The following is a 14,128-nucleotide window of genomic DNA, read 5'->3' as shown; positions in this document are numbered from 1 at the left end:
TTTTTTTTAAGAGGTTTTTGTTATAGGGCACATGTGCTCACCAGAAAGACAGAGACAGAGAGAAAGAAAGTGAGAAATCACCCCCCAGGGGGGATGGCCACACCACAACCCCTTCTCCTCCATTCTCCTCTCAGGATCTTGGGCATGCACACACAAACGACAGTGTGTTTAAGCCACCAGGTCCAGGACTCAAACCGCTGTCAACTACATGGGAGTCCAGCGAAATAGCCAACTGCTGGTCTCATTCATATTCATTTTAAAACCCAGCCAGTGACAACTCTATTCATAAACTATGTTTTGGTTCTTGCTCAAGTTTTCTACCAAAGCAAAATACCACTTAAGTGGGTCAGCAGGTGGCATGGTGGTTAAAGCAGCTGGACTCCCATAAAGTCAACTGTGGTTCAAGTCCTGGACCCATTGGCTTGAAACTCATAATAAGAACATGTGCATGCGTGTCCAAAATCCTGAGAGGAGAATGGAGGAGAAGGGACTATGGCCATCCTCCCAGGGGGTGATTTCTCGTTTTCTGTCTCCCTGTTCCTCTGGCTAACGTACATTCCCTATAGCAAAAATCTCTCAAAAAAGAAAAAATAAAAACTTAATCCCTACATGAACTCAATGATAACACAGAGAAGTGATGAGTTTCTTGAAGGCAGAGACCTCGTCTACAATCAGCACATAGATCACTACCTCATACATATACTCCATAAAGATTTGAGAGTGACATTCATGACTACCTCATAGACTTCACTGACAAATTTGGGGTGCTTAACATTGCTCATATCCACCCATGGAGTCTTTTAAAATCTCATCACCACCCTTCCTCCAGGTCAAGAGAAACAACCATATCCTGCTTTAAGTGGCAAATTAAGTTGCTTTCCCCTCAGCATGTAACTCTAATAACTAAATCTTATCAATATTTCAGAAGTCAATAAGTGGCCCTTAATGGAAAAGAAACAGGTTTCCAGTCATTCAGCTATCCCACATGTGCTCTACTAAGTACAAGATTTCTCAAAGTAAATCTGATATAAAAAGTTCTACACTTCTAAGCCTCTTCCTAAATTATAAGTGGGGACTTGTGAAAATTACAAATGGGGAGAAGGGTGTGAACATGACCTTGTCTGAAGCAGTCCAGTTTCTAAAACTAGTTTAAGGGGAAAAAAATCTTAAAAAGGCATCGTGTTCATCCTCCCACACAAAGCATGACTTCCTCCAATGTCACCTATGGGTGGTCCCGTCGTTTTTCACAAGACAGAGCATTTCCCATAACAGAGTGCTCATCCTCTCCAAGTCCACCCATGACCTTCCTCCAGAACTCAGGCTACTATCAAATGACTTCTCTTTTGGCCCCAACTTCATCTCAGCAAGGTGAGTATAAAGCTTTTCTCCACTGACTTTCACAAACACCCTCATCCCACTCCCAACTCGAACTCAAGATGTAAACAATAAATCCAAGACATAAAGAAATCTCTCCCATAAAAAGATGAATTTATTTTCATTTTAAAAAGAGTATTGAGCACAGACACATACAACCTGAAAAGGTAGTTGAAAAGGCCTTTACACATCTACACATACTTCCCCCCTTCTGTAGGAATTGCTTCCATAACATCTCTGAGCAGCACATTTGGTCTAGTGTGTTAAGATTGGGGTAAGGAAGAGAGGAAAATTCTCTGGCTTGAATGCTAAGTAATTTCAAGTACAGTCTTAAATGTTTGTTATACTACATGCAATCTCATAGGTAACATGGTTTAGCAGAAGTAGATCAAACATAATCTGTGTCATTTAGTAACTCCATTACTTCAACATCTCATTACATAATTTCCCAATTTTAAGAAAGCTAGGTCAGGACCAGCAAATGGCATAATAGTTACGTTCTTGGACTCCCATGGAGTTGACCATGGTTCGAGTCTTGGACCCAGCAACTTAAAACTCACGCCGGGCACATGTGCGTGTGCATATAAAAATCCCAAGAGGAGAATGGAGGAGAGGGATTGTGGTGTGGCCATCCCAACAGGCGTGGTAATTTCTCACTTTCTGTCTCTCTGTTTCTGGCAAGCACACACGCCCTAGCAAAAATCTCTTTCTCAAAAAAAAAAAAAAAAAAAAAAAGCTAGGTCAGCCCCATAGTCCAGTGGTTATGAGAGCCAGATCCCAATGATTAACAATGGTTTGGATCCTGGCTACTGTGGCTTAAAAAACAGGCTAAATTGGAGCCAGCAGGTGGCATGGTGGTTAAGGTGTTGGACCCCCACATGGCTGACCATGGTCTGAGTCCCAGACCTGGTGGCTTGCTTTTTCACTTTTCCCTTCTCTTGATCAGATCTCTCTCTGTCTCTGGTCAAATTAAAAAATAATAACAAATAGGGGCTGGCAAGTGGCGTGGTGGTTAAGGGCACTGGACTCCCACATGGCTGACCATGGTTCAAGTCCCGGACCTGGTGGCTTGCTTTCTCACTTTCTCCCTCTCTCTCTCTGTCCCTCTCTGGTCAAATTTAAATAAATAAATAAAGTTAAATAATTCTTTAACAAATAAAATTATTATTTTTTTTTAAAAGGCAGATTAAGCAGGTGTGCACACAAAGTCTCAACAGGATAGAGAAATGGAGACAGGAATACAACATGACCACACTCCACTAGGGGTGCTTTCTCCCACTCGGTCTCTTTCTGGCAAGTGTGCATGCCCTCTGGCAATTAAAATTTTAAAATGAGGGGAACAGCGTAATGGCTATGTCGCAGGACTCCCATGTAGTTGACTGCTGTTTGAGTTCTGGACCCGGTGGCTTAAACTCACGCCGGGCGTGTGTGTGTGTGTGTGTGTGTGTGTGTGCCCAAGATCCCAAGAGGAGAATGGAGGAAAAGGGACTGCAGCATGGCCATCCTCCGGGGCATGATTTCTCACTTTCTGTCTCTCTGTCTCTCTCTTGTCTTTCCAGCATGCACATGCACCCTATAGCAAAAAACTCTCAAAAAAATTTTTTTAAATGAAAGAAAGCTAAGTTTATAATCTGCAAATAATATTTCAAAATGTATTTTTGTAAGTTTACATATTTCTTCCAAGAACAACAAAGACAGAGAGCATCCTCAACACAGTGTTGACACTGCAATTCACCCCCAGTCTCAGCCAGCCCTGAATCATGGGCACCTACATGTCCCGTGCATACTCAGGCAGGTCTTCAGCCAGGAACTTGTCACCTTCCTACACAGGTCAGCCTCACAGAGGGTCACGTCACCTCCTGGTCCCTAAAAGTCTTTAAAAGAACTACTAAAAAATACCAACTTTGAGGACTAGCAGTTGGCATAATGGCTGTCACTGAACTCCCATGGAGTCGACCGCAGTTTGAGTCCCAGGCCCAGTGGCTTAAACTCACACTTGGCACGTGTGCGTGCATGCCCAAGATCCCAAGAGGAGAATGGAGGAGAAGCGAATGCGGTGTGGCCATCCCCCCTGGGGGTGATTTCTCGCTTTCTGTCTCTCTTTCTGGCAAGTGCATATGCCCTATAGCAAAAACTTCTCAAAAAAAAAAAAAAATCAACTTTTAGGCCCAAAGCTAAATGGGTTTTCCAGCTTCTAAAGATTTTTTAAAGGATAGCATCAATAGGCATGGCTATAGTCAGTCACTCTCTCAATAAACAGAGTAAGGGCCTAACTCTAGACTGGACACTGGGCTGGGTACTGGGAAGGCAGAACAGGAAAGCTCCCTAGGCAAACAGAGCTTTGTTTATAGATCACACGGAGAACTGTAAGTTGAGAAAAGTGAGGGGAAGGCAAAGTACAGCGTGTGATGAGAACAATTAATAGGGAAAAAACTGATTTAGCCTGGGGATTCCAGGAAGGATCTGCTAAGGAAGTGATGGTTAAGCTGAGAGCAGAAAGGAGGCTATTTGCATTTTTGCAAAAAAATATGTCTGCATAAAACAACTGCTTTGGCAAATTTATTCTAAAGCTATCTTTTTTTTTTTTTTTTCAGAATTGGAAAATACTTTATTTCAGGGAAATACAAAAGGCATACAAGGAAATACAAGAAAAAAGAACACTACTGTAGCCAGACATAACAGAAGAAATGGTTCCCTGTTTTCCAACTACAAAACAGGAATGAGGATGTAATACTTAAGGTAAGATATAACAAATGCAAAACTACAGTTCACTGTGGACGGGGCCTCCTTCATTTGATCTAGAAATTTTATGACAATCAACACAACATTTCCTGAGCACAAAGTTTATTTATTTACCAAACTACCAAGAATCATAACATGGATCCACAAGTATCTGTTTTCCTACCCTTTGGGTAAATACTGAGGAGTGGGATTACTGGGTCATATGGAAGTTCTACCTGTAGGTTTTTGAGGAACCTCCATATTGTTCTCCACCAAGGTTGTACTAATATATATTCCCACCAATAGTGTAAGATGGTTCTGTTTCACTACAGTCTCACCAGCACTTGTTACTTTTTTTATCCTAGCCATTTTATTTTTTTAATAATTATTTTATTTTATTTTATTTATTAATTTGACCAGAAAGAGAGAAAGAAAGAAAGCCACCAGGTCTGGGACTTGAACCACGGTAAACCATGCACGAGTCCAGAGCCCTTAACTACCACGCCACCTGCTGGCCTACCATTTTATTTTATTAATTATTAAAATTTGCCAGAGGGCACGGGCGCTATACAAAGATGAAAGAGGAAGCATTTTTCACAGGGCATGGCCACACCATAATCCTTTTTCCTCCATTCCCTCCTTTCAAGATTTTGAACATGCACACATATGCCCTAGATGTTATACAGGCCACTAGGTCTGAGACTTGAACCACAGCAGTTTGCCATATGTGATCTAGCTACCTTAACCACCGCCTGATAGTCTCTCTCTTTTTTATTTAAGAAAGTTTTTGCTATAGGGCTCATGTGCTTGCCAGAGAGACAGAGAGACAAAAAGCGAGAAATCACCCCCAGGGGGGATGGCCATGCCACGATCCCTTCTCCATTCTTCTCTTGGGATCTTAGGCAAGTACACATGCGTGCTCAGCTGAGATTTAAGTTGTTGGGTCTGGGATTCAAACCACGGTCAACTGCATGGGAGCCCAGCAATGTAACCATTACTCCATCTGCTGGTCCCCAACAATCTCTTTTTTAAGAAAAGAAAACTATGCAATAAAGATGATTGAAGTAGTTAAAAGTTATTTGAGGGAGCAACAGGGTCTCAGTCATCTTTGTATATCCCATATCACCTTGCCTATTACTACTATAGTACTCAAGTCAATTCTTGGTTGAAAAGCTTAGTGTCCATATTAAATCAGTGATCAGGTACCCGTAGATGGCATAATGGTTACTTTGCGGGACTCCATACGGTCGACCTTGGTTCAAGTCCTGGACCCAGAGGCTTGAAACTCATATCAGACGTGTATGTATATGCCCAAAATCCCAAGAAGAAAGGAGGAGAAGGGATTGTGGTATGGCCATTGCTCAGGGGTGATTTCCCGCTTTCTGGCTCTCCAGTGAGTACACACGCCTGATAGCAACAATCTCTCAAAACAAAAAACCAAAAAACAGTAATCATACTATCTTTGGTTAAACAAAATAAATTTACAAAACTACATTTTTGGGCCAGAAAGTGGCATGGTAGTTATGGTATTGTACTCCCACATGGTTCGAGTCCAAGACCCAGTGGCTTGCTCTCCCACTTTCTCTCTCTCTCGGTCAAATTTAATAATAATAATAATAATAATGATGCATAAAATTAAATAAGTCTTTAAAAATAAAACAAAACTACATCTTCTCATGCCAGAAACTCTATACTGAGGCCAGTTCATGGCCTAGTGGTTAAAGTGGCTGTATCCCACATGATCAACCATGTTGTTCAAGTCCTAGATTCAGCAGCTTGAAAGATGTGGTGGGCATGTACACATGTGTATGATCATACTACACGGGAGTGCCTTCTCACTTTTTCTCTTTCTCTCCTCATCCCCTGGCCCCTGCCCCAGCACACACGCCCTCTGGAAAATTAAAAACAGAAAACTAAAGGAAAAAAACAAAATAAAACTAACCGTCGGTTGTACTTCTTCTTCTTTTTTTTTTTTTTTTTGAGAGATTTTCACTGTAGGGCGCGTGCGCTCGCCAGACAGACAGAGAGAGACATAGAGACAGAAAGCGAGAAATCACCCCCCCAGGGGGGATGGTCACGCCGCAATCCCTTCTCCTCCATTCTCCTCTCGGGATGTTGGGCATGCACGCACACACGCCCAGCGTGAGTTTTAAGTCACCAGGTCCGGGACACGAACCGCGGTCGACTACGTGGGAGTCCAGCGACATAGCCATTACGCTAACTGCTGGTTCCCGGTTGTACTTCTTTGACTGAAAAGACTCTTCATCTACTTCACTGGATTGCTATGAAGATTTCAGAAAATAATACATGGCAAAATGTTGAGGGAAATTCTGACATGCTTGAAGTATAGGTATTCCTGTGACCTAAATGCTTGATCAGTACTTCCGGTCAAATACAGTTCTTGAGACTCAGTTTTCCCTACCATGAGAAAAAAATAATAATGTGACACAGAGGTTGTATCCTCATTCTAGCCCTGGTTTTCTCTGAGAGGCATGAGACTACCTAAACCCTAAGGTCCCTCCTAGCTTTAGACACTGACCTATGAACATATAAAAAGGTCCAGGATTGCCCTCCTCAGCACAGTTGCCAGACTACTTCCTCATCATTCCATTTCCCCAGGACCCCAATCTTCTTCTTAGTAATGCTAGCACAAATTTCATGACCTAAATTCTGCAGTTTTTTGTTTGCTTTTAAATTGCCAGGAGGCCATGTACTTCCAGTAAAAGTAAGAAATACAGAAAGAGGGGAAAAAAGAGAGTGGGGCATAGTGGCACCTCAGTCCCTTCTCCTCCATTTATCCGCCCCATCAGCATTTTGGGTGTGTATGCACAAGTGCCTAGTGTGTTTTTCTTTTTCTAACAATGATTTATGTATTTATTTAGTTTCATTTGTTATCATTTTTTTTTAAAATTTGACCAGAGAGAGATAAAGAGAGAAAGAAAAAGGAAGAGGGAGAAAGCAAGTCACCAGGTCCGAGACTCGAACCACCGTCGGCCACGTGGGAATCCAGTGCCTTTAACCACCACACCACCTGCTGGTCCCTCTTTTTTTTTTTTTTTAAAGAATTATTTATTTTATTTCTTCATTCTTTTCTTTTTAAGAATTATCTAACTTTATTTATTATTTTATTTTAATTTTACCAGAGAGGGACAGAGAGAGAAAGAGAAAAGGGAAGGGAAAGGGAAGGTGAAAAAAGCAAGCCACTAGGTTCGGGACTCAAATCACATTGGCCATGTGGGAGTCCAGTGCCCTTAACCACCATGCCACCTGCTGGCCCCTATTCAAATCATTTTAATTTGACCAGAGAGAGAGAGAGAAAGTAAGAATACAAACCCATTAGGTCTGGGATTTGAACCATGGTCAGCCACATGGGAGTGTTTAGTGTCCATGCTACCTGCTGGCCCCCCCCAAGCATGTTTTTCAGACTGCCAGGTCCATGATTCAAAGCAGGATAAGCAAAGCAGGATCTGGTTCCCTACAAACAAGATTTAGCCACTGTGCTACGGACTGGCCCTTGATCTAAGTTTGTTCTTTTTTTTTTTTTTTCCTTTTTACAGGGCACATGAGCTCACCAGAAAGAGACAAGGAGAGAGGAAGAGAAGAAAATATCCCCCCTGGGGAATGGTCACACAACTATCCCTTCTCCTTCATTTCTCCCCACTTTTAGGATTTGGGGAATATATACACATGGCACCTCGCATGTCTGTCAAGCTACCAGGTCTGGAACTCGAACTACTCAGTTGGCCATGTGAGATCTGGCTGCCTTAACCCCCAAGCCATGGAGCCGGCCTAAATTAAGTTCTTTAATAGTTCTATTTCCCAATCTTTTTACATGCAGATTTAGCTTGAATTTATTCATTCAAATTAGACGTTATGAATTATTCAAATTACTGTCATCCTCAAAGGGGAGGAAAAGTCAAAATGGCCAACTGTCAGTAACTGATTTACAATTATAACCCCCCCCAAAGTAAATTTTAGTTTTTTGACAAAGGATAAATTATTCACTCCATTTAAAATCAGAAAATAGAGTTGCAAAGATAGTCACTTATATTCAGAAATAAAAATAAATAAATGCAAACTCACTCATGGAAAACAAAAATTTAAAAATTAAGATGGCAGGCTAACTAGTGGAGCGGTGGTTAAAGCAGCTGGATCCCAAAGAGCCAACTATAACAGTTCAAGTCCTGAACCCGGTGGCTTAAAAACATGCTGGGTGTGTGTATGCATGCCCAAAGTTCTAAGAGGAAAATGGAGAAGAGGGAACTGAGGTGTGGCCAGCTCCCCTCATGAAGCTGACTCATAGGAGAGTTCTAGCTTTGCTCCTGAGGACCTCCCCGAGTATACCAGGTACAGATGTACCCATGACCTGGGGCTAACAGAAGCTGGGGATGGACTGGCATCTGCATTCTCTTGAAGCTGCTATTTCTCTCTCTCTCTCTTGCTCATGTAAGAAATGCCAGACCATGCCATGGTGGTTAAGGCAGGTGGATCCCACACAGTCAATCCCATGGTTCAAGTTCTGGACCTGACGGCTTGAGAAATACCAGGCTTGTATATGTGTGTACCTAAAGCCCCAAAAGGAAGGAGAAATAGAGGAAAGGTGCCCTGTGGTGGAGGATGTGTTCTCCTCTCAGTTCTTCCCTCCCCCCAGCAAATGGATGCATCCTCTGGCAAGTTAAATAAATATCAATAAATAGACTTCAAAAATACTGCAATAGCTTGAGAAAGTTGAAATGTCTACAACATTGTGCAAATTTATCTCTAAGATATTATCACATGAGGCCCAGCTGGCGGCATGGTGATTAAGGTGGTTGGATCCCACATAGCTGACTATGTGGTTTAGAAAACACGCTGGGCACGTGTGTGGGCATGCTCAAAAATCTTAAAACAAGAATGGATGAGAAGGGACTGCAGTATGGCCATCCCTCCTGGGGTGCTTTCTCACTTTTTCTCTCTGGGAAGTACATGCACCCCTTAGCAAATTTTTGAAAAGCAGGGGGGAGCTGAAGAACACTATTATAAACATAATTCCAAGTAACTGATCTATTTTTATGATCCAAACCAGGGCTATCGGATCCAAATAAGGTTGACATTAGAATGCTTCATAAATAATATATATATTTTAAGTTTCTGCTTTACTATAGGGCATAAGTACTCACCAGAGACAGAAAGAGGGTGAGTGAGAAATCACCCCCCCTCGAGGTTGGGGAGGAAGGCTATGCCTCAGTCCCTTCTCCTCCAGTATCCTCTCAGGATTTGGGGCATGCATGTACATGTGCCCAACACAATTTTCAAAACACTGGGTCTGGAATTTGAATCGCGGAGTCAGCCATGAGGAAGCCATGCGTGAGTCATGCCTTAACCTCCATGCCACCTACTGCCACTACAAATAATCTTTCAAAGAAAATTTTTTATATAAAACAATGCAGGAACCAGCAGTTGGCGTAATGGCTATGTCGCTGGGCTCTCACATAGTCAACTGCAGTTCAAGTCCTGGACCCGGTGGCTTAAACTCAGCTGGGCGTGTGCATTTATGCCCAAGATCCCAAGGAGAATAGAAGGGAAGGGATTGTGGCAAGAGTGGAGGAGAAGTGATTGTGGCATGGCCATCTCCCCTGGGGAGTGATTTCTCGCTTTCTGTCTCTCTGTCTTCCTGGTGAGTGCACGTGCCCTCTCTCAAAAAAACAAAAACAAAACAGCAATGCAGGGCTTGCAAGTGGTGTGGTGGTTAAGGACACTGGGTTTCCACATGGCTGACCACAGTTCAAGTCTCAGACCTGGCAGCCTTCCTTCTCTCTCTCTCTCTCTTTGTATTTCTCAATTAAAATAGCAATAATAATAATAATAATAAATAAAGTTAAAAATAATTCCATAAAGAAAAAAAAAATGTTTGGGGGGTCAGCAGGTGGCACTGTAGTTAAGGGCACTGGACTCCCACATGGCTGACCACGGTTTGACTCCTGGGCCTGACACCTTGCTTTCTCACTTTCCCTCTCTCTCTCTCTCTCTCCCCGTTTTCTCTCTCTGGTCAAATTAAAATAAATGTAGTAAATAAATAAATAAAGTTAAATAATTTTTTTAAAAAAGCAATGCTTGCATTAATCGTCACTAGTGTTAGCAAATTTATTTATTTTTAAGAGAGATTTTTTGCTATAGGGCACATGCACTCAACAGAGAATCAGGGAGAGATAGAGAGGCAGAAAGTGAGAAATCAATCCCTGGTGGCAATGGCTACGCCACAACCTCTTCTCTTCCATTATCCTCTAGGGATTTTGGTCATGCGCACACACATGCCCAGCATTAAGTTATTTTTTGGAGAGATTTTTTGCTATAGGGCGCGTGCGCTCGCCAGACAGACAGAGAGAGACATTAGAGACAGAAAGCGAGAAATCCCCCCCCAGGGGAGATGGTCACGCCGAAATCCCCTCTCCTCCATTCTCCTCTAGGGATCCTGGGCACGCACGCACACGCGCCCAGTGTGAGTTTTAAGTCACCGGGTCCAGGACACGAACCACGATCAACTAAGTGGGAGTCCAGCGACATAGCCATTACACTAACTGCTGGTTCCCCCCAGCATTAAGTTTTAAGCCACTGAGTCTAGGACTCAAATGCCAGTCAACTACATGGGTGTCCAGCAAAATAACCAATATGCCATCTGCTGATGCCAGCAAATTTATTTATTTATTTATTTATTTATTTATTTATTTATTTATTTATGCTAGAGGGCACGTGTGCTCGTCAGAAAGACAGAAAGCGAGAAATCACTCCCTAGGAGGATGGCCATGCTGCAATCCCTTCTTCTCCTTTCTCCTCTTGGGATCTTGGGCATGAATGCACACACACCCAACCTGCGTTTCAAGTCGCTGGGTCCAAGATTCAAACCATGTTCAACAACATGAGAGTCCAGCAACATAACCATTACTCTCCATCTGCTGGTCCCGCAAATTTATTTTTTAAGCATATTGTTTTGTGGAGTTTAATATTTTTCCCATGGAGTGTGTGCGCTTATCAGAGACAAAGAGGCGGGACCAGCAGTTGGCGTAATGGCTATGTCTGTCCCTGGACTCCCATGTAGTTGACTGCGGTTTGAGTCCTGGACCTGGTGGTTTAAACTCACACCGGGCATGTGTGTATGCGTGCCCAAGATCCTGAGATGAGAATGGAGAAGAGATTGCGGCATGGTATCCCCCTTGGGGGGTGATTTCTCGCTTTCTGTCTGTCTGTCTTTCTGGTGAGCACACACTCCCTATAGCAAAAACTTCTCCAAAAGAAAAAAAAAAAAAGAGGGAAAGGGAGAAATCACTGGCCACTCTACAATCCCTCCTCCTCCAGTTTCCTCTTGAGATTTTGGGCATATGCACACACTTGCACCTGGTATGATTTTTTAAACCAACATCCTGGGACTAGAACTGCAGAGTTAGCCATTTGGGATCCAGCTGCCTTAACCTCCACGCCACCTGCTGGCCCCAGAGTACACTGCATTTTTATATACATTTATCTATGGTTAAAAACTTAAAATCCTAAACTTATTTCCAGAGAAAAACTCATCATTTCAGTCCTAGTATCAAAGTCAAGATGGCAGCTTCCTATTTGATAGGTAATCTTTTTTTTTTTCTTTAAATTTGCTATAGGGCATGTGCACTGGCCAGAGAGAAAGTGAGAACTGCCCCCTCTACCCCAGGTGCCAGATGAAATAGCCACGCCTCAATCCCTTTTCCTGCATCCTCCTGTTGGGATTTTGGGCATACACCCACACCCACTGGCATGTTTTCAAAGCTGTCAGGTCCAAGACTTGAACCAAGCAGCCGGTCATGTGGGATCCAGCTCTCTTAACCACCAAGCCACCTAGCTGGCTCTTTGACAGTTACTTATCATGTTTATTTTAAGTATATTTTACATCTACTGGGTGTTTCAGAGCTTTAAAGTTCACTATGGTCATTATATTAATAAGTACAACATGTGCACTGCAATATTCCCTTTTTAAAGAGGTGCAAACATAAGTTAAATAACTTATCCAAGGTTCCCAACAAGTCATTCAGTGAAAGTTGGGAGTAGGACTGAAAATTCACTTCCTAGACTATTACTGACAACTCTACATTTTCCCAATTCCAAAAAAGAAAGAAAAAAAAGTTAAGCCAATTCACTTTCAGTACCTTTTTTAAAACTTAATTTATTATTATTTTTCAACCTGACCAGAGAGAGAGAGAGGAAAAGTGAGAAAGCAAACCACCTGGTCCGGGACACGAACCACACTTGGCCATGTGGGAGTCCAGCACCTTAACCACTATGCCACCTGCTGGCCCCCACTTTCAGTAACTTCTAACAGAATACTGCAAACACACCAGTGTGCTTCTCATCATAAACACTTAATAAAAAGATTCCCTTGAATGAAACTCACTACATTTAAAAACCACTGTCCCTAGTTCTTGAAACCCACAAGAACACTACTAGAACTGGATATGTGAAATCCTAGGGAGTGTTCAATATGTACAATTGATTGTCACACTAGCCAAACATTTTAGAAGTTCATCTTTTATCACCTCATCCTAGTGTTGTGGGGTGTGGTGCATTCACTGCCTCATTCTTCCAAGAGTCAAGTCAAAGACCACAATCTCAAAAGTAAGTAGTTCTCGGTGAGAAGAGAGTTACATAGCCAACGAAAGGAGAGCTCTAATAAATTGCTGCTTTTAAAGAGATATTTTTAAAGGATGATTACATGCTTCACAGAATTACTGTTAAGTCGCCCGCCAAGAAGGATGGCTCCTTTAAAGTACCTTTTAAGGCATATCCCTCCCTGTTTGGGACACAGTCTGACTTGTTGGACGGGATTAATCTGGGCACACTCACACAGAAGCCCTCCAAACCAGCTTAGGTCATGAAAACATCATTTCGACCTCCCCACCGTAGCACTCAGCCCTTTTTATACTACAAGGGGCTGGATGATCCTCTTTAACAATCTTTCAGAAGATTCCCTCGGCGGAGACAGTGACAGCCGTCCTCCCGCGGATGCCTTTGGAAATACAAAGTGTTGACACCAGGAGAGGCTCCCAGGAAGTGTCACTGTGGCAGCAGGTGGAGTAGCCCTGCGAGCCGAGCAGGTCCTTTCTGACCTAGTCTCAGTCCTCCGCTTCCCGGCTCGGGTTCCGCCTTACGGACCTTACCAAGCTGCCTGGCACCCCTTCTTTCTAATCCTCCGGGAGGCGAGGCAATGTAAGCAGAAAAGACGGCCACCCCACCTCTTCCGGGGACTCGCAGGCCCGCTCCTTGGTCATGTCAGAGCCTGACAGACCGTACCGGGGAGAGGCAGCCGGCTCCTTCTGGAGCCTGCCGGCCGGAACCAGACACCCCACGGACCCTTTTCACAGCTCCCACCCTTCGACCGCCCCCCCCGCCGCCACCCTCCTCACTCGTGAATCCCCTTTCCCCAGGAGTACCCCGGTGGAGTTACCGGCCCACTCAAAAGTAAGAGCGACGGCCACCCCTGTGGGTCACCCTGGCCCCGCTGTCACCGCCCTGCTCCCGGCCCCTGCCCACGCCGCTGGCGGACCCCGGTGACGCCCGGGTCGGTACCTTGCGGACACCCTTGTAGATATAGAAGTAGAGCTCCCGGCCCACATTGAAGCAGAGGCGGTCGCCGTTGCCGGACTGGTCGTTGAGGTTGACGAAGGAGACGCGGACAGGGTTGGATCCCTGTGAGTTGAAGGGCACCCGGTTGGGCCGGCTGGACTCCCGGCTGTACTCCGAATGCGGCAGCAGCTTGTACGGACCTTCCCGGGTGGTGAATTGGGTCTTAATCTCGTTCATCTCCTTCCCTCCTCCCTCCGTCGCCATCTTGGAAAGCAGCGTTCATCCTGCCCTAAGTGCCCGGATCACGCCCACCGCGCAGGCGCCGGCCCAGGCGCTCGCTCTCCCCCCGCCTCTTCCTCCCGCCCTTCCCACCCGCGAGCCGGCCCCGCGAAGGCGGGCGGAGGGGAAGGGGCGGGCTTGTTTACGGCCCGACTGGGCAGGCGCGCTCCCCCCGCCCCCCCGCCTC

At 44.3% G+C, this 14,128-nt stretch overlaps 1 protein-coding gene across 9 annotated transcripts in view; it reads right to left on the bottom strand.

Annotated features, from left to right (window-relative positions):
* WDR20 (WD repeat domain 20) overlaps positions 1-14,004 on the bottom strand; it is a 94,890-nt gene extending 80,886 nt beyond the window's left edge. For 3 of the 9 annotated variants that reach the window (XR_003551323.1, XR_003551322.1, XM_014592193.2), the window contains exon 1: positions 13,666-13,993. Coding sequence is in view for 7 of the 9 variants with exons in the window: in XM_014592193.2 (XP_014447679.1) it covers positions 13,666-13,926 (261 nt within the window). In the remaining 2 variants the exon portion in view is untranslated. Of the gene's footprint in view, positions 1-13,665 lie in introns of all 9 variants that reach the window. The other 6 variants (XM_006160000.3, XM_006160003.3, XM_006160007.3 and 3 more) reach the window with 3 other exon arrangements.
* Positions 14,005-14,128: the final 124 nt, after the last annotated feature.

This window comes from Tupaia chinensis, unplaced genomic scaffold, assembly GCF_000334495.1.
Source record: "Tupaia chinensis unplaced genomic scaffold, TupChi_1.0 Scaffold000671_1, whole genome shotgun sequence".
Classification (NCBI taxonomy): domain Eukaryota; kingdom Metazoa; phylum Chordata; class Mammalia; order Scandentia; family Tupaiidae; genus Tupaia; species Tupaia belangeri.
This window is presented reverse-complemented; position numbering and strand designations above follow the sequence as displayed.